The 26,212-nt window shown below is 46.3% G+C and overlaps 2 protein-coding genes across 4 annotated transcripts; one reads left to right on the top strand and one right to left on the bottom strand.

Annotated features, from left to right (window-relative positions):
• Window positions 1-1,591: 1,591 nt before the first annotated feature.
• On the bottom strand, window positions 1,592-3,806 carry LOC136288799 (myogenesis-regulating glycosidase-like). The gene has a single exon (XM_066182297.1). It carries the CDS (start codon window positions 3,774-3,776, stop codon window positions 1,680-1,682), a length of 2,097 nt encoding a protein of 698 aa, XP_066038394.1. The 5' UTR covers window positions 3,777-3,806; the 3' UTR covers window positions 1,592-1,679.
• Window positions 3,807-11,591: 7,785 nt separating this feature from the next.
• LOC136288130 (uncharacterized) lies at window positions 11,592-25,797 on the top strand. Of its 3 annotated transcripts, none has more exons than XM_066180928.1 (6): window positions 11,592-11,950; window positions 19,882-20,346; window positions 22,919-23,059; window positions 23,450-23,515; window positions 24,090-24,180; window positions 24,531-25,797. In XM_066180928.1, exons 1-6 carry the CDS (start codon window positions 11,896-11,898, stop codon window positions 24,736-24,738), a joined length of 1,026 nt encoding a protein of 341 aa, XP_066037025.1. In that variant the 5' UTR covers window positions 11,592-11,895; the 3' UTR covers window positions 24,739-25,797. The 3 variants fall into 3 exon arrangements, with proteins under 3 accessions (XP_066037025.1, XP_066037023.1, XP_066037026.1); XM_066180926.1 differs by having other exon boundaries at window positions 19,879-20,346; XM_066180929.1 differs by lacking the exon at window positions 11,592-11,950 and adding an exon at window positions 19,710-19,780 and having other exon boundaries at window positions 19,879-20,346.
• The last annotated feature ends 415 nt before the right edge of the window (window positions 25,798-26,212 follow it).

Below are 26,212 nucleotides of genomic sequence, written 5' to 3'. Positions count from 1 at the left end.
GAAACCCAGAGCCTTGGGAGGCGGGGGATTTAATGCAGGAGGTGGAGACTCGGGGTGGGTACATACAGAGCCAATGGGGAGAGAGAGGAGGGGAGCATTAACATAACTGACAACAACATAAACTTATCACCCAAGAGAGGGAGGGGAGAGCCCTCCGGAAGCTCCGATCGAAGCTTCCAGACCTGGGGGACAGGCCCCGGGTGACTGGCAGGGAGGGGGAGTCTCCCTGAGGGATGACGGACAGTTACACAAGGTGGGAAAGGGAAGCCAATCGGGTGCTGTAATTGGGGAAAACCAGGAGAGGCAGAGGGGGAGGTTGTGACATGAGGGAGACTAGAAATAGAACTGGGGTACAGTGAACAGTGAACTGAAATACATGAAACCAAAGTACATAAAACAGCTGTAATACTTTAAACTTATAAAATCTCTTGCACCGCCACAATTTTGTTTACTTTTTGTATGGAGCAGCCCTGGGGCAAAACCCTAAAAAAAGGATCTTTCTCTTGCCCTGCGGACACACATAGCTTTACCTCGCAGGTGCCCACTGGAGGCATGCTGGAGCCAGCAAAGTGATCTGTCTCTCACTTTGGGAAGGCAAAGACTCTCTTACACTGTTCAGTTGTGTCAACCTAAAATTTCTTTTTGCTTAAAAACAGCAGGGAACATTGGACCAAGAGTGGAGAGTGTTTCACAGTCAGCCTCATTACCCCAAGCCTTCAAGAGCTGCTGAGACACCTTCATTCTGGAGAGGTCACCTCTATGGGCAGAAGGATAAGAAGGATCCACCTGTCATGGATGGGGATCTCCATTACCGCAGGATGGGAAAACATTTTCAGTGGGGAAATTGAGGCAGCTGGGTACTCAGGCTGGTTTGTTAGTTGTCTGAACTCTCTGAGGAGGCCAAGTTCTCCCCTGGCACCTGACAGATTGCACCCTTTGTCCTAAACATGGTCCTAAAACACACATGGATCCTGCTAAGTATAAATCCCTGCATGACTTGGTACTAGGATTTAACCTTGACTGCCTTGAGATACCACCACATTTTACAAGCTTACCTGAATACACACCATGGATGTGATTCTCAGTAATTTATAAAAGGGGGAAAACAGCTGCCACAGCACTAGCAAGGGCTGTAGCTTTCTTGCTGCTCAGGCCATGGGAAATGCAAACTCCCAACTCCTGCATCAGGTCCCATAATGAAGGCTGCAAATTGGGTGCTTTCCTCTTTAGGATAACCACAGATGGCTTTTTTTCTTTCAAAAAAAAAAAAAAAAAAAAAAAAAAAAAAAAAAAAAAAAAGTACTTTGCTGCACCTGCTTCCTTCACTAAGAACACGAAATTTTCAACGTCCCAGGGGATCGTATGTGGAACTGGATAATAAAGGAGACCACGTAATTGCCTTTAGACAAGAGAAACGTGCATGGCACTTCTAGGTGAGAAAAGATTGTGTGCAGAGACTGTATTTCTGTACATTACATTTGTCACAATGCATTAACAAAGACACCCATCCAATACATTTTAATAGGATATTGTAGAACACTTCAAACACAAAACAGAGGTCTTAGTGTCTCCTTCAAATTCCATTCTGAAATATTGCTACATTAAAAAATATTTTAATTCCCAGGTCATTACAGCCATTGGTAATAACTGAGTCCATTGGACAGCTGAAGAGGAGCCTGTTAGGAAACCCAGAGGAAATAGGCAACTTCGTCCAGGTCAACGGGATAGTCGGTGAGCAGCACTGGGGTCTTCTCAAACAGCTCCCCCTTGTAGCTGCGCCACTTGCCTGCTGGCAGGTAGACATCTCGCTCCTGCTTGCCCATCTCCAGCACAGGAGCCACCATGAGGGTGTCCCCAATGAGGAACTGGGAGTCGATGCGGTGAGTGGCCTCGTCACGGGGCGAGATCCACCAGATGGGACGGATGATGGGGTCGCCTGTGTCGGTGACCTCCCCCGCCAGCTCCAGCAGCAGCGGGGCCACCAGCGACTCATGGAGCTCCGTGAACTTCTGTGCAATCTCCACCACCTCCTTGTCATACAGCCAGGGTGGGATGGAGAACTGCATGGAGGGCATGAAGGCCGACAGCTCCAGCCAGCGCACATACAACTCGCGGTTGGGGACCCCCACTGCACCCTCCATCTTGTTAGGGAGGAAGTTTCCTCCAATCATATCTGGCAGTACAAATGGGTACCCCAGCATGCTGATGGTGAGGACTGTGGGGATGAGGGACTTGAGGCCGAGCTCGTAGCCCCAGACAGAGTCACGGTCAATGATGCGGAAGAAGCAGGAGATGTTCTGTGACTGGTAGCCCACCCGCACCTCAGCCAGCTCGTAGAAGGGAATGGCCATCTCCGTGTAGCGCCGGGACCAGATGCTGGGGTCCGACAGCGGGCGGAAGGTGCTGAACTGCTTGGGCAGGTAGCTGGTCTCGCCTGCATCAAACTTGAAGGATGAGATGCCGTACTTGTGCCGGAGCTGGCGCAGGTGGCTCTGGAACCAGTCGCGGGCGGCTGGGTTGGTGAAGTCCAGGATGGCCCCGATGCCGTTCCACCACTCCACCATGGCCGGCAGCCGCCCCGATGGCTCCTTGATGAACAGCTGACGCTCAATCCCCACACCAAAATTGGAGGAATTGTAGTTGATGAAAGGATGAGTCCACAGAGTGACCTTAAACCCATCTTCCCTCAGCTTTGCAAACATCTCTGTTACGTTGGGGAACTTGACAGGGTCAAAGTCAAAGTCCCCATAGGCCTGGGTGTACATGTCATCAATCTCAATGTGGCTGCAGTTAAAATGGTACTTCTTAATCTTTTCAGCAAACCGCAAGAGCTTATCCTGGTCGATATCATTCTTGTAGAGGGCCCATGTGGACCATATGGGGTATCGGAAGGCGTTCTCAGCAGGGATCTTGGAGGGCTTGTTGAAGTACCTGCGCACCATGTACTTGTGGATGGAGGTGACATCGGAGCCCACGCAGACGCGGTAGCTGAGCTCGGGGAAGGGCTGCTGGCCCGGTGGGGGCTTGTAGGGTGAGTCCTTGTAGCGGGCCTGGAAGAAGAAGGAGCGCTCGGTGGCATTGTAGCCCAGGTGAAAGGGCACGGAGTCGTTGATCTTGATGGCCGCCGCCTTGGAGGAGAGCCAGTAGCGCTCGAGGATGCCGCCAAAGCTGTCGCGGAAGGAGTAGACGTCGCTGGTCACGTAGGGCACGGGCTCCTGGTAGCCGGCCAGGCGGATGGGCCAGTGCTGGGTGCTCATCTCCGAGCCCCCGTACCAGTGGGCGTCCTCCCAGAACATGGTGTGCTCCACGGCCGGGCCGGCCGCCAGCTCCTCCCAGCGCACGCGGTAGCACATCACCGTGTCCTTGGGCTTCACCGTCTGGATGAAGAAGTTGAGCGGCCCCTGGCTCGAGCGCGAGCAGCTCAGGATCTCAGCCTCCTTGGAACACGACTCCAGGTCCAGGCTGCTCGAGCGGAAGGCCAGCCGGAACACCACCTCTCCGTTCTGGTTGCGGATGATGAAGCCGTCCGCCCGCAGGTCCATCAGTTCTGTCTTGAGCCGCTCCGCCTTCCTCAGGGACACCGTGTAGTAGCACCAGGCCACCACCGCAGCAATGAACAGCATGAGGCCCAGGAAGATGGCCCCCAACATGGGCCTCAGCTCCTTGGAAGGCTTCTGCTTCAGCCGTGTGACATTTTCAGTCAAGTGCCTTTCTTTGGCATCCCCCTTTGGAAAGTTTCCATGTTTTCCCAAGCGGTGGGTAATCCAAGTGTCCATTATTCCTTTGAAGCCTGAACACCTGGTTAGCAACTTTGCTGCTGAATTCTTTTACTCCAGCTGGTGAAGAGAAAATCCAAGATGTTGCTTGAAGCAATTCACAATGTTCTTTCCAAAGCTTGGCTGCTCACACCTGCAATGGTTTTTCACAAAACAGAGAACTATAAACACAAAATAACCCAATTAAGTCTTTCTGAGGGCTGCAGTTCCTCTGCTCTGTCTGCAGCCCAGTCTCCCTGCCCTTTGACTCTGGATCACTTTGCTCTGCAGTGACAGCCTGCTCACTGGCAGCTGTGTTGAGCTTTTTTGGAGCATGTCTATGCCAGGATTCCTATGACCCTCTCTTGGCTGCAGCCTTGCTCTGTGCCAGAGAGCAAGGATGAAGGGATGAAAGTCAGTCTAGAGCCTGGAGGAGAATGGGGCCAGAGGAAGGGGCTGGTACCTGAGCATACAAGCTGGACATCACAGGCTGATCTCTGTTTACATTAATGATGAGCCCTGCTGGACTTCCTCCCCTGCACACAACCTCTGCATTAAACACAGGCAGAGAAATGCTGCACTGAAGTCTCCAGCCTCCACCTGCTGCTCCCCACTACGTCCCCAGGGATGCAGCTGGCAAAAGACTTTATCTCCCTGCACTTTGCTCCTTATCTGAACTGCATGGGGATGTGGGGGTGTGTGGATGTTTCTCTTTTCCTTCAACTGTCTGCCCTGATACCTATTCCAAAGTTGAGACCCCAGGAAATCCCCTCTGGCCCTTGGAGAGGAAAAAGGCAATCTTCCACTCCATCTCTGTCTCTATTATCTTATTATCATTCAGTTCTCCTAATTTATTACAACTCTGTAGCTCCTGGGCTTATGCCAGGCAAGATCCTATACTGCAGTGGGGCTGGAAGATGTTTTGGTACAGAGTATGAGGGTATTAAATTGAATATTGTATGAATGTATGAGGTATATTAAATTGAAGTTATTGCAAGACCAGGACCACATTGAAAACTTGTTTTGCTGAGAAATGCACAGAAGGTGACGTGTTCAGCTGCATCAAGCATCACCAAGCCAGCTAATGCAGCACAGCTGAGCATCTAGTGCCAACAAAAACACAGGCAGGAGAAACTGAGGCTGGTGGCTCGAGGCAATGCATTCTGTACAGCTGGGCTTATGGCTCCCCTGGCCCCTTCCTGAGGTAGGTGTGATCTGGCAGGATGAAAACTTGCAGGAGCAGCCTATATGGAGAGGGGGAAAAGGAGCCATCTTGCTCATCTGAGCTGTCCCCAGCAATAAACGGCTGGGTGTATTTACCCAAGTCACCATGACATCAGTATCTAAATATACAGAGATGATAAGCCACCCAGAGAGCCATTAAAAATGCCAGAGGTCACCACATTTTGGATCGATCACAGCAGATCCCAAATTAACTGCCTGGTTAGTTTTTGAAGTGCATTTTTGGGATGAGCAACACTTCGCTGAGAAAAAGAGCTGGAGTGGATAAAAGTGTTCTCAGGCAAGCCCTGGCCAGGGGAGGAGAGTAAGAAAAGGAAGGTTACTACTGTCCCAAAGAGGTGGTGATCCAGGACATGGGTGGTTTTGGGGAGCAGGTTGGATTACACATCCTCGGGGCACTCTGCCAGCCCTAAAGTGCTCAGACCTGGCAGCCGCCCAGTGCTGGCCTGGCTGCTGACATGGCTTTGCAGCTCCGGCCTGGGTGGTTTCCAGTGAAACCCCTGTGTTTTTGCAAAACAACATTTTCGCTTTGAAGGTGTTATTATGTGTTGGGTCAGTCCTCAGTTGCTGATTTTGGAGCTTTCTTCCTCTTCTCCCTTCCTCCTTTCACCCTCCAAGCCAGCCTGGAGACAGGACTCTCCTTTAAGACACGTTGCACCATTTTCCAGGGTGAAAAACTAAGGAATAGAAAGAGACGGTTTTCTTCTTTCTTTTTTCTTTACTTTTTTCTTCATTCATTTTTCTTCTTTTTTTCTCTTTTTCTTTTTCTTTTCTTTTTTTTTTTTTTTTTTAATATTAAGCAACACATTAAAAAACCCCAAAACACACAGACATCATGACTCAAAAACCTGTCCAAGAATAAAGGGCACGAGGGAAGTTTCCAAGCTTTCTGTGCAGTGATTTCACTTCCAGAGAGTTGCTTTAAATCCCTTGATTTCTCCAGGAGTAGAAGATCAGGGGAGAAAAATCATATAAAAGCAAGCTGGAACTCCTGAGCCAAGCTGTCCTGTCTCCAGGGTTTTTTGGTTTTTCCTCACTCCTGTGTTGTGGGATGCCATGTTGATACCCCAGCCCCGCCACTCACAAAGAAGAAGTGAAATGTGAGTGGTCAGTGGGGAGAGCAGGCACTGGCACTTCTGGAGGCAGCACAGGGTAAAAGAGTTTCTAAAGCTGCACTCCCATCCTTTAAGACTTATGTCTCCAGACAGCATTAAACATCTGCTGGCCTAGCTGGCAGCCTGAGTGATCCCCAGGAGTCATGAGAAGGACTTTTGCTAAGGGGTACACAGAGGTGACCCAGAGCCCATATCCAGCCCTATCCTTGCACCATCCATGGAGTTATGGCATCACAGAGACCCTTACCTGTGAATATTTAACTGGTCGTTGCAAAGCCTCTCTGCTCTGGCAAATGCTTTATTAACCCACCCAGAGTGCAAGGGCTCCCAAGCCAGGGTGGGCTGAATTCTCCCACAGTGCCCTGGAAGCCAGATGTTCCAAGGATACCAGCACTGTTGTGTTATGTTTGGGCTGCTTTATCAGGTGCTAATCAGGTATGGATCTGGGCCTGTCTGTCCCCCAGGTTGAAAGAAGCCAGGATCCCTCACCCCAAGGATCTTAGCAGCGCTTAGCATGCAGATTAAACATTGACATATCCAACATTGTGATAAGCAGAAAATGAGCCAGGACTTTCGACCCTCTTATAACTAAACAGGGACTTCAAGTGTTTCAAGTGATGAAATGCATATCAGCCAGCTCAAAGGGCAGCTACACACCTAAACCCCTTAGTGCGCCTACCTTCTGAGTCTCCTTCCCCCAGACCAAATTTATCCCCAGAACCTCCCCCAGTCTCTTGGCACCTGTGTCACAAGTTTGTCAGGCCTCTATTCAGGTTCCAGCTGTGCAATTCCTCAGTTTTTCAGCATTCTAAGACTCTGAGGCTGCCTCAGTTGGTGCCAATAGCACCATGGTCATGGTTTTGATCCCTGTAGGGGCCATTCACTTAAGAATTGGACTAAAGGATGATCCCTGTGAGTCCCCTCCAACTCAAAATATTCTGTGATTCTGCATATATTTACCTTCCTGATGCTTCAGGGAGAGCATCACTCTTTAAAGAACCCATCAGGAAACAATTCTTTCTTTAAACAGGACAGTATTCTATATTGAAGTTCCTTTTACAGGTTATCAAACACTTAGTCATTATCAGGGAGAGTATACAACATGTCCCAGCAGAAAGAGCCATAGGTAGCTAAACATATTAAGCCATAAACGAACTACTGCCCCATCAAATGCTGCAAGAACTGGTTAATCATTTACCAAGCCCTTTTAGACTGTTTAAAATGGCCCTTTTTAGCAGAAAAGTCATGCAAAGTAGAAAGCATTTCCCATTAGCTCTCATTTCCCGCAGCAGCTTGACAAATTTGCATTATGTATGGGGGATTTATTGCCACAAGGGACCCGGGGGATGTTTCATCACCATTTTTTCTGCACATATAGATGATGTGAGAAAAGAGGTATCTGTTGCCTCTGCAGCTGAGGAGGGAGAGCCAAGGTTATCACATGAGCTGCCACAGATCAGCTACAAGCCCAGCAAGGCTTAACACAAGCTGGAAGTGGCTGGGGGGTGGCTGCAGAGGGTGAAGTGACATTGCTCTGCCATCCATGTGGTGCAGGTAGAGGCAACAACATCTCTGCCAGCAGCACACAGGATTTACGGGACACCTGGAGCAGCACAAGGAGGTGGAGAGAAGGACACAGTCAGAGTCTGTCCCTCAGAGTGGTGCAGAATCTTGCTCCACCTGGAAATACACTCATATGTGTCCTGAAGCAGGGAGGATACCAGCTTAATGCTGAGTGCCCCCCTCACCACAGGTCTGGGCATTTAGAGATTCCTGATAGCTCCAGTGACAGACAGGGATGGCTGGCCTCACTTTTCCAGCCCTTGGCCCATGGGGATCTCACCCAGCTCCTTGGGCTGAAGCAGCAGTTTGGTTCATATTAACCCCATGCCAGCCACAGAGTTGAACCAGCTGGGAGGCCTGTGGCTGTATCCTGCACATGGAGAAACCTTCACCAGCTCACATCCCCAGACAACTCTGAGCAGGCTTGTTTCTGGAAACCATCCTGATTTGGGGAGCTATGCCCCACTCCCCATGGCTCCTGATGCCTGGACGGTTTTTAGCTCACCTCAGCGTGAAGGTGGCTGCACAGACATTGCTGGTTTCTGCTTGTACAGAGTGCTGCTGCAAAGCTGATTACCCTGTGCAAGCCTGACACTGTCATAAGCCCCCTGGAGCCTTGCAAATCCAGCTCAGGTCTAGAGCAGGATTACCTGAGGCTTTTCCTAATCCAGAGAATTCCAGTCCCTCAGTACTGGGAAAAAGGGTAGAGTTTACTGCACAGGTTTTTCATTCCTAATTGCTATAGGAACAGGAACTGAAAGATCCACTCCTGTCCTCTTTTTTGAGCAAACTCCTCCTCCAAAGCCAGCAGAAAAAAAGCCTTGCAAAGTCAACTTTTTTCCTTGTTTCAGAGCTCTCTCTGATTCTTCAAGATGCACACAGTGTCCATGCACTGCTCCAAGCTACCAGAAGTGGCCACAGTATCCCACTGCAATCTGGAGCTGGGAAGGAGCTCCATCTGCCGAGCCAGTGGCCCAGGCTGAAACCCAGGAACCATTGCCAGACTTGTCCCAGGGCTGTGGGGTGACTGGTCATCAGGCATCTCCTAGGCAGCAACGAGCTCATCAGACCCTATTTACCAGGATCAAGTGCTCGTGAGGAGCTCCAGTGGAGTGTTGAGGTGTCTTCCCCTCAAACAAACCAAACAAGGAGGGACAAGCAAACAAGGGGAGGGGAGAAAAGGCCCTTGTGTGCTACAGCTGCAATCATGTGAGCAGGCTGGGGGACTTTGGAAATACAAGAAAAGGGGGGAAAAAAGGCTGCTGTCATCTCTGTCTGCTTTGAATGAAGTCAGTAGGCTGAGCTCATGCCAGGTGAGGGACAGAGAGATGAAGAGGCTCAATTCTCGAAGGCTGCATTGAAGGGGAATTGCTCTTGCTTGCTATTTTCTTGTGACAATGAGTCAGAGATGCACCATGAGGGCAGGACCAGGTGGGTCCTTGGGGGATGCTTCAGGCTCTGCATCTGAAGCCAACTGCCTGCCAGTGTGAGGGGTCTAGGGGAATGAACATCATGTCTGCACCTGTGGGACTTCTTGTGGAATATAGGTATACACAATGGGTGGGAAGCTGTTGCTTTATCTCAGACCAGCTCCACTTCCCAGCCATGGGAGCATTTTGGCATGTAAAAATTTCTTTTTCCTTCTGCATACCTTCTTGGAGATACAGGATTTTTACTATAGTTACTATCCTAAACATCTGATGCCATTTGATCTCTGTGATCAAAGGTTCCAATCCAGAGAAAACCTGCCAAAGGCCAGAGAGCTGAAAAGAAAGCCAATGAGCATTTCCACCTTGCCCAAAGGGCGTTACCCTAAGAGAGGGTAACTTCAAAAATACTGAACAAACTCCCCAGAACCCCAGTCCTCCTCACTCTGCAGACACAGCGTGAATTTTGACATTTCTTTTCTGGGATAACACTAAGAGTAAAGGATTGAGCTCAGATTTTAAGCCTCTTCCTCATGTTTCTAGTGTCACAAAGCACTGTGCTGGCTACAAGGCTGGGGTGAAAGCGTAACAGATAGCTGTGCTGTCCCTGAGCATCCCACAGGTTTAGGGCTAGCAAAATATTTGTCTCCACTTGCTCTCCCAGCTATTGAGTGCTGGAAAGCAGTGCCTGTCCCACACCAGACAGGGCTGCAGTCAGTGTGTGGTGAGTGACCCCTGTGTGTGAAGGTGTGGTGGCCAAAACCACACCACAATCAGGAAATGAAGTTTCTCTTGATCATTACTTCACTCAGATTAAATTCACCATGAGCTGCAACATGATGAGGAAAAGCAATGCACCCATCAAACTGACAATGGAGACAAGAACAAGGATGCCCCATGGGGACTGGGCTGGCAAGAAATGATGTGGAAATTACATGACCCAGAGTCAGCAATTACAGGACTTTCCTGCTCCATGTGGGAGAGGCCACAGCTGGAAAATAGCTTGCTCTTTCCTAGGGACACCCCAAGAAAACCTGTGAAAACCATTTGAAGCAAGCCTCCCTATGCATGAGGCTACACTATTCCCTAGGAAAGCCAGTGTAGTGGGGAAGACTGGTTTCTAAGGCTACAGAGCAATTTTATATGTAAGTATTACTTTCTTGCACATATAAGAAATAAGGCCAAAGTGGTGTTCTGAAGCCCTAAAAATCTCAGTGGTTAATGTTTAAGTGATTCTTTTTGGTCTGTGCTGACAGACTGCTTTTAGACTGACCACTTTTCACTCCGGCTTAAATACGGCGTTGTTTTCTGGTGTGGGCTCTCCTCAGTCTTGTGCCAAGGAGATGCAGTGAAGAGTGTTTGCATTTTCAGTCCCAGTCAAATAGCAGATAATTAAACATCTGCATTTTTTTAAATTAAATATGCCTGTAATTTATCACAATTTGACCTGTTCCCATGGGGAAAAAACCCACAGTTATAACAAAGAAATCAGCTGGTATTTTTCTTAAGCATAGTGCTACAGTCAGACAAGACCAACATCACCAGGGCAAGAACTTACCCTTTGTTTGGTTGCAGAATATCCTTTACTATATCCACACCTTGTTTGAAGTCAGATTACCCCTCTGATAGTGGGAAAGGTGGGAGCCATCATTCCGGGCTGGGCAAAGAGGGAGCTATACCAGTGTGAGGCCGTGACCGGTGACCATGCCCTTGCATGGATCCCAGTAATGTACTGTTTTCATCTGACAGCTTGGGCACTAAAGAAAGCAACTCCCAGCCTTCCAGCTGACTCCTGGTCTCAGGGGCAGAGCTGGGAGATGTGACATTGGTGCCATTCAGGACTGGACCCCGAAAGTGAAAGCAAAGCCACCATTCTTAAAGTGTATGTGTGCAAAAGGCTTAAAGGTTATCAAAGTGAGAATGATCTCAGCAAGCATATGAGACAGACAAGAGCTGAGAGGGTGTAGCTGGATGGGAACATCTTGCTAGCAAAAATGTAACTCTCTCTTGCCCCGCTGCCATTCACCTGTCAGCCTTTGCTGCTTTTCCTTCGGGAGGGACGTGAAGTTTCCTCCCTTTGCAGAGCCCAAAGTGATGCATGAAAAGCCAAATTCAACCGAGCAACCCTCAAGATGACAACCAGGGTAAACCTACAGCAGGAGCCTACTCCTGCATCCAGAAGCTCAACTCCCCCTTCCATCACTCTCTGGCTGGACAACCATAGCTGGTTTGTGAGGTTTTATCTTTGCCATGAGTTGCAATGCTGCCTAAAATCCTCTTGGCGGGAATAATTCTCTCTAAAAAGAAAACGACTCTGTGACAGCATGGCCAAGTGCAGGGTTTCGGCAGACACATCCCACGCCCCTCCGAGCACTCCTGCTGAACTTTGCTTTTTCTTGCCGGGCCGGCCCTGCATGCCCCTCTGCTCCCAGCCCTGGAAAAGGCAGCGGGCCAGCCTGCTTAGCATGCGTCTGTCATTGCTGGGAGCAATCACTGCTGCTGAGGAGCCGAGCCCAGCGGCCGCGAGCATCCCGGTCCAGCGTCTCCCTCATCCTGGCTCGTCATATGATTTCTCCTAAGGGACAACTGCTGAGCGGGACTGTGTCTCCAAGCTGATTCTTTGCTGATAAGCCAGCTACCAAGCCTCCACTGCTGAGACAAAAAGAGTTTTTCTTTACCCAGCAGGGCTTTTCTGCTGTGAATGACAGAGAAAGAGTTAAAAGTGAGCTGCCTGGCACTCCTCGTGGGCGAGAGGCTTTGGGGGCTCCTTCTCCCCTGCTGTGCTGGCAGATCATGGAGATTTTCAGGCTGAGCCTGGGCTGCATTTGTCTCCTTCCTTGGCTTGAGGGTAAGTTTCTCCTCCTTTGGGGTAGCTGTAAAGTGGGAAGAGAACTGCCCCCAGGGTTTTAACCTGCTTTCCTGCTGAAGTGTTGCTTGGGCTGCAAAGCTCAAGAACCCACCAGCTGTAAAACAAGTGCCGACAGGCACATTTCAGGACAGCTTTTAAAATGAGATTAAACACAGGGGTACAGAAGAGTGAGGGACAGGCTGGCAAGGTGCTGGGATGGTTGGGCCAGGGACACCATGGCATCATGCCAGCGGGCTTTTATAAAGTGCTTTTAAGCTGCTAAGAGTAGTGGATAAATAAACCTGCCCAGGGAGGGAGGCAGGCACATAGTGACCTCCTAAGCACTAATGTTCCTCCCGGTCCCAGCTGCTCCTTCCCAGCAGAAGTGAGTGAGCTCAGAGCATGCTAGCAGCACGGGAGACGGTAGTGGGAAGTGCAGAAGTATTAGTTCTGCTCCTGTGGTGGTCGGCTGGGAGCAGGATTTGCTGGGAAGCTGCAGAATCTGCACTGCTAACCTCCATGGAGCAAACTTGGAGTAGCTCATGTTGACATCCAGCTGCTTTCTGAGGTTGCTCCAATTCTGTATCCTGCCCATGCACAGGAATATTTTGAATCCGAGCAGCCCCGGTTTTGACATGCATGGATAGATGCAAAAAGCAGAAGCTGTCATCCCAGAGATCAGGAGTAGTACTATCCAGGAACAGTTTCCCAGGAGTGGTGCTAGCCATGGTCTCACCAATCCTATCATGGGCATCAGGAGGAATCTATTTTCTTTAAAAATGGGAAAAGTCCATAAGCTAATAAGCCTTTTTATTTTGCTGCTATGACTGAGATGTCAGGTTGAAAGTGACTCACTGAAATAAGTCCCTGAAATTCTCCAAGGCTCATTCAGTCCCTGAAACTACAAGGAGAACAGCCCTGCAGTTTTACAGGTTACATGCTCAGGGCTGTTCAAAATCCCTCGACGAGAGGACTACAACTATTTAGGGTACCCAGCTGGGATGTTTGTTCCTTAAAGACAAACTTCAGACTGGCACCTCTGACTATCTACTTTTCTTTCCTTGCTGCACAAGTGAGTGTTGCCCAGGATGCTTTGAGAAGTTACTCCTCAATTTGCTCTGCAGCTGGGTAACAGGAGAGGTTTGTGCTCCTACAGGTTTGACTTCTGCTCCACCTACTGCTGTTTTCTGCACATCAAAAATTGCCAGTTAAAGTGAACTGAATCTCTCACTTTGTAAAGCCCCAGGCTGAGGGTGTGTCCCTGTAGTGGTAAAGGGTGATAATGCATCTTTTGAAAGTTAGAGATTTGGTTAGGACCTGGAGATGACAACATGATGGCATGAAAAGAGAGCAGAACAGCCTTCAGGGTGTTGCTCTTCCTCTGCATCTAAGGTAGGATCTTGTCTGGTGTAAGAATAAAGTTATTTTTTACTGCTGCCATACAAAGGAATCCTCATGGTTGTGTTTTATTAGTAAACTATGGAGGATCACAGGGCATTTCTTTTCCTTTATAGTGTAATGCTTTTGGTGCAAACATGATCAGCCACTGCACTTCAGCCAGACCTGTAATAAAACAAAAAAACCACCACTGTGTTTTGGTTTGGGAAGATAGGTATTTGCTAGGTAAAATTACAATTAGAGGCTTTTTGGCAAAGATTTGGGAAATAGGAATAGTAGTTTTTTATTAGTATGTAATACAAAGCAAACAAACACAAAAAACTCCCCCCCTACCAAACAACTACAGCATTAATGACAAACGACAACAGTACCAAGAACCTTGAGGGCTTTGTTTCATAAAACCCAGGGCAGTTTGGTTTCGGTGTCCCTGCAGGATCCTCAGAGCACCAAGCTGAAACAGTGGAAAAGTCCCGGGCTGGTAGCTGGGATGGCAGGGTGTCCCGGCAGGCAGGGGCAGGATGTCCTGGCAGCGCAGGGGGTGCAGGGTCACACTGTAGCAAGGGGAGCAGCGCCGAAGAAGCCGAAGGCGAGGCAGGGCCTGGACCAGCTCCCGCGGGTGGCAGAGAAAACTCAGGATTCAGGCCGAACTGGTGATAGTAGATTTCTCAGGACTGGATTTCTTTGGCTACAGTGAAACTCCTCTAGCTAGCAACAGCCGTACTCTTTCTCCCCGAACGCCGGAAAAAGAAAAGCAGAAAAGCCCGTAGCTGCTTCAAGCTTTGTCTTTTACTTGCGTTATTTTTCTTTTTTACTTTTGTCTATTTCTTTGTTTCGGTTAAGTACTCTTAAGTATTCAACACTTGGTCTCTTTGGTAACTTGTGGGGAAAAAATTCTTTAGAGAAAGAAGGAACAAACTTAACTCTCAACACACTGTTTCTCAGAAAGGAATTCATCTTCCCAATGCCTGACAATGCCCAAAGAAGCTCAAAGAATAGAGCACAAACATGTTCAGGCTTGGGGCTGATCTCCCCCTGCAGCAGCTTTTTCCCATCCTCTCCTGCCTGGGGCTGCTGAGTTTTAAGGCTGCTGGTCGGACAGAGATGCTTGCTCTCAACAGACCTCTGAGGGTTTGGTTTCCTGCTAAAAACTGGAAATCCTGGAATTTCCTAAGCTAGTTCTGACAGTTGTTTCTTTGGAAAGTACATGCCAGCAGAGAGGAGATGAAAATTAGTTAGACATCAGAAATAATTCTTCACTGAAAGAGTGACTGGGCAATGGAATGGGCTGCCCAGGAAGGTGGTGGAGTCCCCATCCCTGGACATGTTTATAAAAAGAGTGGATGTGGCACTCAGTGCCATGGTTTAGTTGATAAGGTGGTATTAGGACACAGGTTGGACTTGGTCTCATAGGCCTTTTCCAACCTAGCTAATTCTGTGATTCTGTGAAAAGTTTTCTTAAAAAACCAAACCTAATGTGACCCCATGAGATGAAATGGGCAGTGGGAAGTCAGGCACCAGAAGGATTTGTGCCTACACACACGGAAAGAAAACTGCTGAAAGAAAACTGCATTTAACACTGATTCTGGACCCCCATGCACTGTGTGTGAGGCTGTGGTAGCTGTGCTTGGCATCTTGGCCTAATCCCATATTTTGGGAGGCACTCTCCTCCGCCTCAAGCCCATGGTAGTTGCTGGCAGCTCCCTGACCCCTGATGCCCTGACTTCAAAAGGCAGCCCTAAGCATTTTGCACTGAAGAGGCAGAAAGGCCAAGCTTGTACAATATTTCTACTCCCCCATTTACTTTTCCAGCCTCCAACTATTTTTCACTTGGGGGATTTCCTGGCTGTGATGCATTTAACTCTTCAGTAGCTACCAGACCTTCTCCCTTGGCTTGTGCAAGTTCTTGCCAGCAGCAACCCACAACGCCTGGGTGCAGAACCACTTCCTGCACACTGCAAGCCTTCCCTTGGGACCCCTTGTCCCATCCAGGATCAATCCTTGACCAGTCAGCCCCTCTCCATCCTCTCCAGACCTCTCTGGATTTTGTAGACACTCATCCTATCCCCAGCCCAGGGACTGGTTTTCCCCACTTCCATCAGCTTTGTGGTGACTTCACCAACCTCCCCTGCTTCCCATAATTTATAGATTTTTTTCCATGTCAAAACCTTCTTTCTTTTCCTATGGCTGCTCTGCTCCCTTGGAGGCCTTCACTGAGCTACTTCATCAAAAGTGGGCCTTGCAGTTATGTGGAAAGATAGGAAGCCCTGTTGGTCAATCAAAAGCAAGATATTCTGAAGAAAGCAGCAGTGGTTTGGAAAAAATACGAGCCAAGCCACCCCAAACAATTTGCAAATATCTTTGATCAAGACATCACAGACAATGCTTAGAAACAGCAGAGACTTTCCCAGTAACACTGGGATTACTGGTAACCAAGGCTCTCTTAGTGGCATTACCTTAATTAGGAACATTGCATGGATTTTGCCCCTAATCCTACATGGAAAAGCATGTCCCAAGGGTGGCCATGCTGCAGAGGAGCAGGGGCCTGTATTTGCTTGCTTTTCTATCTTGTAACCAGGCAGAGTATCAGCATCATAGGACAAATGAGCTGGCATCAAGAGCCTTGCTAGAAATTGTTTATTTTGTTCCTAAAAATATGAAGATGCCAAAGTGTTCAAGTATGAGCAGCCCAAAGCAGGCATCTACTTGGGCTCTGTGGGTAAGGCTGGCATTTTCCAGAGATGCTGAGTCCCATCCTCAGGGAGTACACTGGATGCACTGGTTGCTCCAGGTTAACATTCTTCAAATGTTACAGCTCATGGCCTTATTTGTCAGACCACTGGGCAGCAGGACTTGGGATGTCATTTTGTGTCCTGAGTAAAGATTCTTGGTGCCTGATGTATATTTCAAAGTAAACATCCTCCAGGTTTAGCTGTGGGTCTAACCCCCATGACAGTGTGGGGCACATGCAATGGCTGCTGGCAGTCACATATAACTGCAGTGTTTGCTGCTACTGCGCAGGTAACAAACACAGTGATTGTTTAGAGGGGAACATAAAACATCATGAGAGCAAAACACATTATCTCCTGCTGGGTCAAACAGCAGAACTCTTCAAAATGTAATGAAAATACCCAGAATTTTCAAATGGAGAGTCATTGCCAAGAAAGGAAAAGAAAAAACAGCAAAGATTGTGGCATGCTTAATAATAAAACCTGTAATAAAACAAATGAGAAAAAAACCTGGATGAGCAGCCTAGAGAGAAAATACAAAAACTGCCACCAGAAATTTTCAAACATTATCTGAGGCAGGAACTTGGTGGGGGTTAGGACGTCAACAAAAAACTGGCACAAATACAAGAACAGCAACCAAAAGTAGGGCACTGTAGAAAGGCTGAATGTATTACTAGTCCAGACTAGATTACAAGTCCAATGGCTCTAGTGCTCACTTCAGACATGGTCAAGGAGATCATGGCAGTCACTCTCTGCACTTTGAAGAGTGTTATCAAACAGAATTTGCAACAGAGGAAGTTTAAGGAGGGAAAAAAAATAAAAAGTATAAATAATTTGGCAAAGGACCAGCCCAAAAGTGTTTTGAGTTACAGGAGTTACAGGAAACTGAAGATGACATTTAAAAAATTTCTGAGGAGTGTATTAAATTCTTATTTTAGAATTTAAATCCAGCCCTTGACATCAAAGGGCTGCATTACAACAATAATGCCCCTCTTAAGAGGGATCCTTGCACAGCCTAGGGAGACACAGGTCCCTAGGCTCTATTTCAGCATCAGGCAAGTCAATGGAAGCAAAGAACAGTACTTATGTATAGATAAACATGAGAAAGTCAATGCAGCTTTTGTAATGAGATTGTCTGACATCCATGATGGTATCAGCAAGAACATAAATGTGCTGAGCTGATGAAGGTCTTGTGCCAGTGTTTGTAAAAGGCTTTTGATAAGAATCTTCCACCAAGGTCCTTAAGAAACTCCAATCTCATGGAGCAGGAGAGAGACCTAGCCCACAGGCTGGAACAAAGAGGTGGAATAAGTTGACAATGATCACACCAGTGATAGTATCAGAAAGTGCTCAGAAAGATCAGAAGGGATGACTAACGAAGTAATTAAGCTTGCTGATGCCACAAAGTAATAAAGAATAATCAAAACTTAAGTTGACTATGTGAAGCTGCAGAAGAAGCTCCTGATACTGATGGGGCAACAAAATGATAGTTTTCTTTGAACTTCAGAGTTAAAAATATAATGTAGTGGGCAAAACCATTTCACCCATAAATACCCAGCGATACTCTCTGAGTTAGTTGATATAGAGCACTGGAATGGCTTCCCAGAGAGGTTGTGGAATCTCCCTCTCCAGAGACATTCAAACCACACGTGGACGTGTTCCTGTGTCACCTGCTCCAGGTAATCCTGTGTTGGCTGAGGGATTGGACTGTATGATCTCCAGTGGTTGCTTCCAACCCCAACAAATCCATGATTCTGTGATTTTTGGAAGAAGGCACTGGCATCTTGTTGTCCTGAGTGAGCTCTTTACTTGTCTGATTCTTATCCTCTTCCTCTATAAGCAAATGTTAATGGCCCAGTGCTGCAGATAGGATCCTGGGCTCAGCAGATGTTTTATGTGATCCAGCGCAGTTGTCACATTCCTGTTACATTGTAATGCATGTCTCAAACTACTACTTTGGAAATGGGTTTCTCACAGTTAAACTGAAGCAAAGAGGTGAGAATCTTGAATTCTACACCCTAGGGAAAAATGGTGAGGGTGGGGTGGGGCTTGGAGGATTGCATTAATCCATTTCAATTTTCTAAATTTTTATGGGAAATTACATATGAGATATTTCTCTCGCCTTTAGAGGCTGGCAGAAACTCAAGTCCAAAGTGCAGTAAATATCTTACCTCCACCCAGCCCTCTGTAAAGGTTAAAGAGAACAGGATTCAAAAGTTGTCCACAGATAGCCCAGAAATTTAACTTCCATTTAGGCACATTGGCTTGGCAGGAATTGTCTGGTTTGGTGCCTATCACAGGTCCATGCAAGTCAATATCCCAGTGCAGACATATTGATCCGACAATCTCAGAGCAGGTGCAGAAGCACTGTGGTTTCTGGCTCCTCTCCTCAGGCATGCAGGCTGAGCAGAAGGCCCTGACCTGTTTCTGATTTAACAGCCCCAAGACATTATTAATCTAGCAGAACCATAGAATTTCCTGAGAGAAAAAAAGAGAACTCCTTTAAGCTATTGTTTATACCACTGTTATTGTGTACCAGACTCTGTTTATACTGTCACTAATCTTTTCAGGTACTGAGCCAAATATTTGTATTGGCTCAGTATTGGTTTTTGTTTTGTTTTGTTTTTATTTGTGAGGGGAAAGTCTGCAGAAATAGTTTAGATAAAAATCAGTGTTCTTGCCTAACATCACTTTTCAGTGTCCTCTTATTCTTTATGCTCAGTACTATATCCTGATGGGGCTTTTATAACTCTGTCTCCTGGGTAAAGGAGAGAAAAAACATCACTGCAAAACCTGGGAGTTGTCATGTGTTGTTTTTAAAAGATTTTTCAGAATGTTCAGAAATTTGAAACTTCTATTTCTATCCATCTATGTCACGTACAAAATACATGGCAGAAAGTACACCTGCAACAATGATGGATGGTTTAGCACTTAATACTTTGCTCAGGATATTCACTGGCCACACCTGGCGAAGTTATACTGAAAATAGTGGCAATCCTTCAGTTAATGTGATGATAGCCATCCTAAATCATCTGAGATGTTGGGACCAGTTGTTCTTAAAAGCAGCAAGCAATTACAGAAATTGCTTCATATTGTGTGTTTGTTGTGGCACAGCTGCAACCTCTCCTTCTTACAAAAGGATTTTTAAGTAATACCTTTGTTCCTAAGGTGCATGGACCAGTGTCAGGTGTGCTAAATCCAAGATAATTTCAATACTTACATGAGCAGCCTCAGCCAAGTGCTTACACACTTCTGGTGGGATATGGTTTTATCCCTGCACTGCTTTAGTATCTCCAGAAGCCACTTAATAGAAAGTGTAGCCCAAGGTGGCCTAGTTGGCCCCAGATGAACAGCACGAGGGGGTTTCAACTCCTTTTATAAGAAAGTTTTGACCTGGATAGGGGCAAATGTACCTCAAACCATCTAATTATTTTGGAGGGAGGGAAGGACAGCTACCAAGTTAAAACAGTTGAAGTCCTGAATTAAATATATATATATATATATATATATATATATATAGGCAGATATTTGATATAATCATTCAAGTTGGAAAAATGTTTTCCTTCATTAGTTACATAACTGCTATTTTCCTTTAGCGTTGCTCATGGCCATTTGCACGCTCCTTTTTTTCAAAGAAATGTCATTCCAGGAAATTAGGAAGCTGTGGAAACTGTTTATCCAGGCATGCCCATCCAGGAAAGGACTGGTGGGTTACATCTCTACTTCCCCCAGGGTATTATTTACAAAGAGATGTGTTTGCCTCAGATGTGCACAGTACTAAACCATGCTCTGATTGTACTGCAGTAGCAGAGGGACAAGGCTTCCTCATAAGGAACACCCGGCTGGAAAAATGTATCCGTGCCTCCCAGGAGACCAACAGCATCAGCCTGGCCAGCTGCAAGGAGCACTCGCAGCAGCAGCAGTGGGGCTGGGACCCCGACACGGGCACCATCATCAGCCTGCACACAAAGCGCTGCCTGTCGGCCCACAGGATGCGCAAGTACGCTCTGGTAAAGCTGGAGCCCTGTGGAGACTGGGAACGCCAGGCATGGTCCTGCAGAAAGAAGGGACGCCTGACTCTGCAGACCTTGGGCTTCCACCTCAGCACCAAGGAGGGAGGCCACAAGGTCTTTGTCTCGAGGGAGAAGGACAAGTTCAGCAGGTGGAAGACGCTGGCAGACGAAACCATCTGTGCAGCAGCCAGGATGGCAGCTCAGAGGCCCAGCAAACCAACACAACAAGCTCTAGACACACGTGCGTGGATCTATGAAAGTAAGATGAGGTAGATTTAGTGTCAGATAACATCTAACTTTCATGTCATCCAAGCCACCTAACACCAGGCTTGCACCGTCATTCTAATTCATTTTCACTACAGCCCCACCTAGGGAAACACCAAATGGCTCCAGCTCAGCACCGCTATCTGGTACCACTGGTTTCCAGTAGTGGCTGTTCAGTGTTTTCCAGAAGCATGCAAAATCTTACATGATCAGGTCTCCAAAACTCAGCTGCATTTCCAAGGACAGGCAAATATTTTGGTGAAATATTTCTGAACTGGTGCCCACAGCTAAGAATAGTGGAAATTGCTTGAGCCTCCCAAGCACAAAACACTCAAGGAAGTCTCACAAAGTTAGGCACTTTAGACTATGAAAGAGCTTTTGATACTTTGGGATGTCTTTTTTGGTAAGACAGCTGGAGGCAGCTGAAAACATCTTTTAAACTTATATGAACTATTGAGAAGCAGTTGTATCAGAAATTACTGGTTCAGATTCTGAAATTAAAGTTCTCTTCTGTGAGACCTCAACAGTGCACCTTTCACTAGAGAAATGTAGTTCTAACCTTCATTCCATGTTCTCATTATACAAGAAGTGAACCTTGTTCCTGGTGCCTAATGTAGCCATAAAGAGACTGGTGAGCACAGCAAGTAGTGAGAGGAAGCTTAAGCGTTGCCCTCCCTTTGCATTAAGAAATCTCAGAAGATTACATCAAAAATTATTAAAAATTTGGTTTATATTAACCATTTATGGCCTTGGCCTTTGCTGAAGAGAATCCAAACTCTGCTTTCATGAGTGTTCACTGGCCTTTGTCTAGACTGGACACAGAAAAGGCAAAACCCCTGGTCTTGTCACAATTTCAGGGGCTTGACACAAGGCTACCAGACACCAGGCATGGTCATTTTACTGAGATGTGACTGTGATCATTTGTCACATGCCCAGTGAAGCCCACTGCTGACCACTGATAATTCATGGTCCAGTCTATTTCCTGCTTTCATTTAAGTCCTTTCTGCAAATAAAGGTGGTTTTGGTACTTAACTTTGGTAAAGTTGTGTGCAGAACTGAGACCTGAAAATCACACTCAATTCCTCCTCTCCTCCTCCCCTCCTCTCTTTTCTTCCACAGACCCAAAAAGAGCTGGTGTTTGTAATGGTTTTTATGTGGTCGTCTACTCTGTAGGTCAAGAAGTTCCCAGAATTCCTCAGGGAAAATTATTTCCCTGACAGGACACTATTCCTCTACCTTAAGGTTGCTGGACCTAATGAAATTTTGAGCTCTGCAGAAATGAGTAAAGAGAAAATGTGATGTATCTGGTTGACAAAAGCAGATGCATTGTAAGTATAACTTTTTGACACAGAGAGGCTGTATCTAATTTGAAATAAAAAGAGATACATCAGGTGCTTTGGCTGTCATGTGCAGAGAGGAAGGCCTTTTCCCCCTCAAGCTTTTAAGTTAGCCAACTAGAAGGTCAACATGTAATTATCTCAATAGTTACAAGTGTTAGTGTTTGTTTAACATTAAGTTAAATATGGACCATACAAATTAAACACCATAATAGGCTAGTTAAATATAGGTTAGGAAATACGTGGAACATTTAAGATATGGGAAAAAAGGCACGTGAAAAGAGCATTTTCATTCCCCAAGGCAGTGTTCCTGGCAGGCCAGGGCTGCCTTGGAGCCAGGATCCCCAAATAAGGCTGTGAGGGTAAACATAGACCAGCTTTTGAATCAGGCTGTGCCACTCAGTATGTCTCATGCAAACTCATAATTTTCCTATAAATTCCATGGTTCAGTCTACTGGAGGGAACCTGTGACTACTCAGTAGTCAAAGTCCTATGTATTTGCTTAGGCATTTCTTATCTAACTTCCAGCTGATCATCAATGGATGACTTCTACTTCAGTGGGTTATCTGCTCAATAAATTACACTTGTGTTGCTGTGGTGTGGGTGCTCACACCACAGAATGGGATGGGGTTTGGATAGGCAGCAGGGAGCCCTAAGGTCATGGTTTTCTTGGTCTAGACATGTGCATCATTGCAGAAGACAGGTGAATTGCTGACACCAAACTTCCCAAAACCTTCCCTCTAGCAGCAGTTTTTTCCGTGGCCACACATCCTACTCCACAGTAGGACTGGAAGGCAAAAGGAGGTATTGAGCCTTGCAAGAGGTATGGACTACTTACCACCCTTTGAGTCCCATTTTTATATCTGCAGTGTTGTTAATAGCTGTGAATCTTCCACTTGCCTCTTCCACACACATCTGTCTTTAACAGCTGGTGTTGCACTCGTACTTTTAAAACCAATGACCACATCTACCACCAGAAAACAAGCTCTGCTCATGTTGTTGATTCCATCTTGAGAGGTTCATTTCACCTTTAAAAACTGTGACAGATGAAAGCCCCTGATGCACAGGAGGACGTGATTGCTACTGTACCACATCCTACTCACCCTGCAAGGCAGAGAACCAAACCAGCAAGGCTGGGTTCCCTTTCCTTGCTGGGCAATGAGCACATCCAGGTTCCTGTACATAAAGTAAATGATAATCACACAGATCTTTGCTTTATTACCTTCCAAGCTAAAACCATTGATTCATCAAAGATTGATGCTGTGGACAGAGAGTCTTCTGTGAGCTTGACTGACCCCCCTCTGGCTAACAAGTTCAACAGCACAGTGTCTCCAGCAAAGACCAAACTGGCACAGCGCCCGGCAAATGAAGGTGAGCACTTTTCTGAATGTGTAAGTAAGAACAGCAGGAAGGAAAGTGTGGGCAGCATTTCAAGGTTACTCAGCTGTTTTCAGTGGTGAAGTACCTGAGGATTTCTGAAGGACTTCCATGTGTACCACTGAGTGCTTTCACCCAACATGCTGAGGAGTTTCCTTGGCAAGCAGTTCAGTGATACATGCTTAACCTGAAGACATAGCCACCAACTGTTTTAGAAGCAAAAATTATCTGTGGCTGGGGAACACCAAGTGCCAATAAAGTTTCCTTTTCCTTTCTGGGTCCCAAACAAAAGGGATTTGTGGCAACAGTGAAGCCTCACAAGGAATCTGGACCCTTGGTCCAACTGGAAGCTGCTAATTGGAGTCTTTCTGCTTCTTCCACTAGATTCATCCCGCAGCCACTCCAAGAAGCATGGAAATCGGGGGAAAAACACTGGGGCCAGGCTTGCAGGTACGTCCAGAGATCAGCCAGAAGAGAAAGGGACCAGATAGATGAAGGTTCATTAATGCTCCTGTCCTCTCCATTGTGAGAGATACATTTCCCTGGGGTACTGCTGAGGATGCTCAATAGGGAATGAGGGCACAAAATTACCTGTCAGAAAGACCCTTTTTAAAGATTAAACAAATCTCCACAGGCCTGTGATTTAAAAAATTAGTAAAAACATGAAAATGCTTTGTCTCAGCCCCCCAGGAGAATCAGACAGCTGCCAGCACTATTGCTTTCCCCCAGCCCTTCTTATTTTGTATCAGAAAGATGCAGAGTGGAGAAGCAGGAGATATTATTAAAATTAAATTAAATTATTATTAAAACTAAAGAAAAGCTTTTGTGTTGACTTTCCATAGAATGTGGTGCAGTGTAAAAGCAGCTGTAAGGTGTTGATCTTGTAGACAAAGCACTTTTCCTGTTATCTGGCATTTTTCAGGGACATTACAGATGATTTTTTTTTTTGTGGCAATCGTGGCTATTGCATAAGAACAGGGATATGTACAGCAAACACATGATGCTTTCTCTGATACCCTTTCAGGCACAAACTGGAAGACAGCCATGCTGGTCCTCAGCCCCTTGGCATTCATACTAGGACTAATAATACTGACACTCAATGTTCACTACAACAAGTAAGTGAGAGTCAGGTTCATTGGCTTTGCCATGAACAGCAGTCTAAAGGAAACCACCAACATCTCAAAACAAAAGGTTTGGTCTCAGCACCCATCCCCATTCCACACCTGATGCTGCTGGCTCTCAGAAGATGGGTCTGGTCACCAACGTGTCACCCTTGGTGGTTTCTCTTCTCTGCCACCAAGTTTATCCATCCCTCTTTCTGACCCACCCAAATGCAGCCACTAATGTTGGCTCCTCCTCTCCTACACATCTTGTGCCATCACTGAAGGAAGTGGCATTACAGTTGCTGACATGGAGAAGCAAACAAGTGACAGACAGGTAGTTACTCTCTTCTCTCTTCTCATAGGAAAAAGAAAATCCTCTCTGCTCTGAAGAGCTCTCCAGCAAACAGCAGCAGAGTTGATTTACGGGAGCCAACCCCCTTAAGAAGAGGCCCCCAGCCATACCTTCCATCATCCCACTCCCCTTCCCTGAGGCATGGAGAGATCCTCATCGAGTGGAAAGATGGGACTGTCACTCCTCTTTTTGATAACATCAATTACCAAGTGGACTAGCTCCAAAATGACAGAGCTTTTGTTCCATCCTATGTCACTGCTCCCACCAGGAAGAGTGCCACCTGATTTCCTCCCTACCCTTGCTGTTTTGACACGAAGCACTGTTTGGGGTTTCTTTCTAAACACTTGAGTACAATCTCCTTGCACAGCACAAGGTTGAAGCAAGCAGAGTAGATTGTTTGGTTTGTATAGGCACATGCTGCTTAAACCCATAACAAACCCCAGGTTTCTCTAGATGAAGCTGGGACTTTTGCCAGCTGCAACTGCCCATGGAACCAAACTTAGAGTTATTGAGCATATGAAAAAGTGAAGATAAGGCAAAAGGCAAAAACCAGAAGTCCTGAGGATCCTCAAATTCCTTTCAAGATAAAACTAGCTGCCAATAGACACAGAAGGCCATCAGTTATATTGCCAGTGTGAGAATGAAATTAATAAGCACTGTCTTCTATAAAATCTCTTCTGGGTATCTGCCAAAATATTCATCTCCACTAAGTTGTCAATTAAGTAACAGCAAGCCAGTTTTCTAACTTAAAAGGTAGCACTCCACTGTCCTCTCTGCACCACTGCAAGAGCCCTGCTGAGAGAGCATGTGTCTCTCAAAATGTTTCCATATTTAGGATGTTCTAAACCTTATTATAGCCCACATCCTCTTTTATTATATAGACTGGCAAGCAATGTCGGTCATGCTTGTTGGGGATATTGTATATAGAGCCACTTTATACCAGCTTCAGTCTCTGATTTCCTATATCATATGGAATAGTCAATGAATAGATGCATTGCTCCAGAGCAGTAATTACCAGACCAGTAATACAGTTGTTTTACTTTTAGACAGTAGTATGACATCGTTTTCAGCCTTTACACTTCTTGTTTGAGCATAATTACCTGTGACTGTCATACTCAATCCTGATCCTTTTTCAGTGAAATTTGCAATGTCTTAGTGCTTTCCAAATATTCATGAATGTATGCTTTCTTTCTCTCTGATTTTGAGATGATGTAATCATAGCTATAAATCAAGAATAATGTGGAGAAAGAAACAATAACACCAGGAAATTACAAGTATGAGCTGTGTTAGTGTATTTGTTCAGTAGAGCAAGGGAAACCATCTCCTCACATCTCTTACTTGAGCAACGGCTTTCACTTGACCTAAATTAAGCTGTTCAGTGTAGCTTGGTCTTCTCTTGAGTTTGGTGTTATTTAACCTACAGCAGAACTAAGGTCTCTCCAGGAATTCAAAATCTCTCGGTGTTGTTTGGTTGGTTTTCAATTTTTCTTTTTAAATGGTAAAAAGTTTACTGCCATGAGATATTATTATAATCAAAAACGTAACTCCTCTTAGAAGGAAAAATACAAGCCCTATTGGTTTACAGCATAAATATCACAGAAGTTGGAAATTAATATCTTTTCCAGGCAGATTACTCCATAATTATTTACTGGAGGGTTTCCCAGATGCTCCTTGGGAAAATATTTTACTATT

Source organism: Chamaea fasciata, unplaced genomic scaffold (genome assembly GCF_029207755.1).
Source record: "Chamaea fasciata isolate MVZ Bird 193981 ecotype frontalis unplaced genomic scaffold, bChaFas1.0.hap1 SCAF_4, whole genome shotgun sequence".
Lineage (NCBI taxonomy): Eukaryota > Metazoa > Chordata > Aves > Passeriformes > Sylviidae > Chamaea > Chamaea fasciata.
The sequence above is the reverse complement of the archived record's forward strand: the minus strand, read 5'-3'. Positions and strand labels throughout refer to the sequence as shown.

What these genes read in the sequence shown, in the direction of transcription:
- LOC136288799 (XM_066182297.1), bottom strand. Translation starts at nt 3,776, where the DNA reads ATGGACACTTGGATTACCCACCGCTTGGGAAAACATGGAAACTTTCCA.
- LOC136288130 (XM_066180926.1), top strand. Translation starts at nt 11,896, where the DNA reads ATGGAGATTTTCAGGCTGAGCCTGGGCTGCATTTGTCTCCTTCCTTGG. An exon ending in TCTCCTTCCTTGGCTTGAGG is followed by an intron (nt 11,951 to 19,878) that starts GTAAGTTTCTCC and finishes ATTGTACTGCAG; the next exon opens with TAGCAGAGGGACAAGGCTTC. An exon ending in CTCAATGTTCACTACAACAA is followed by an intron (nt 24,181 to 24,530) that starts GTAAGTGAGAGT and finishes CTCTTCTCATAG; the next exon opens with GAAAAAGAAAATCCTCTCTG.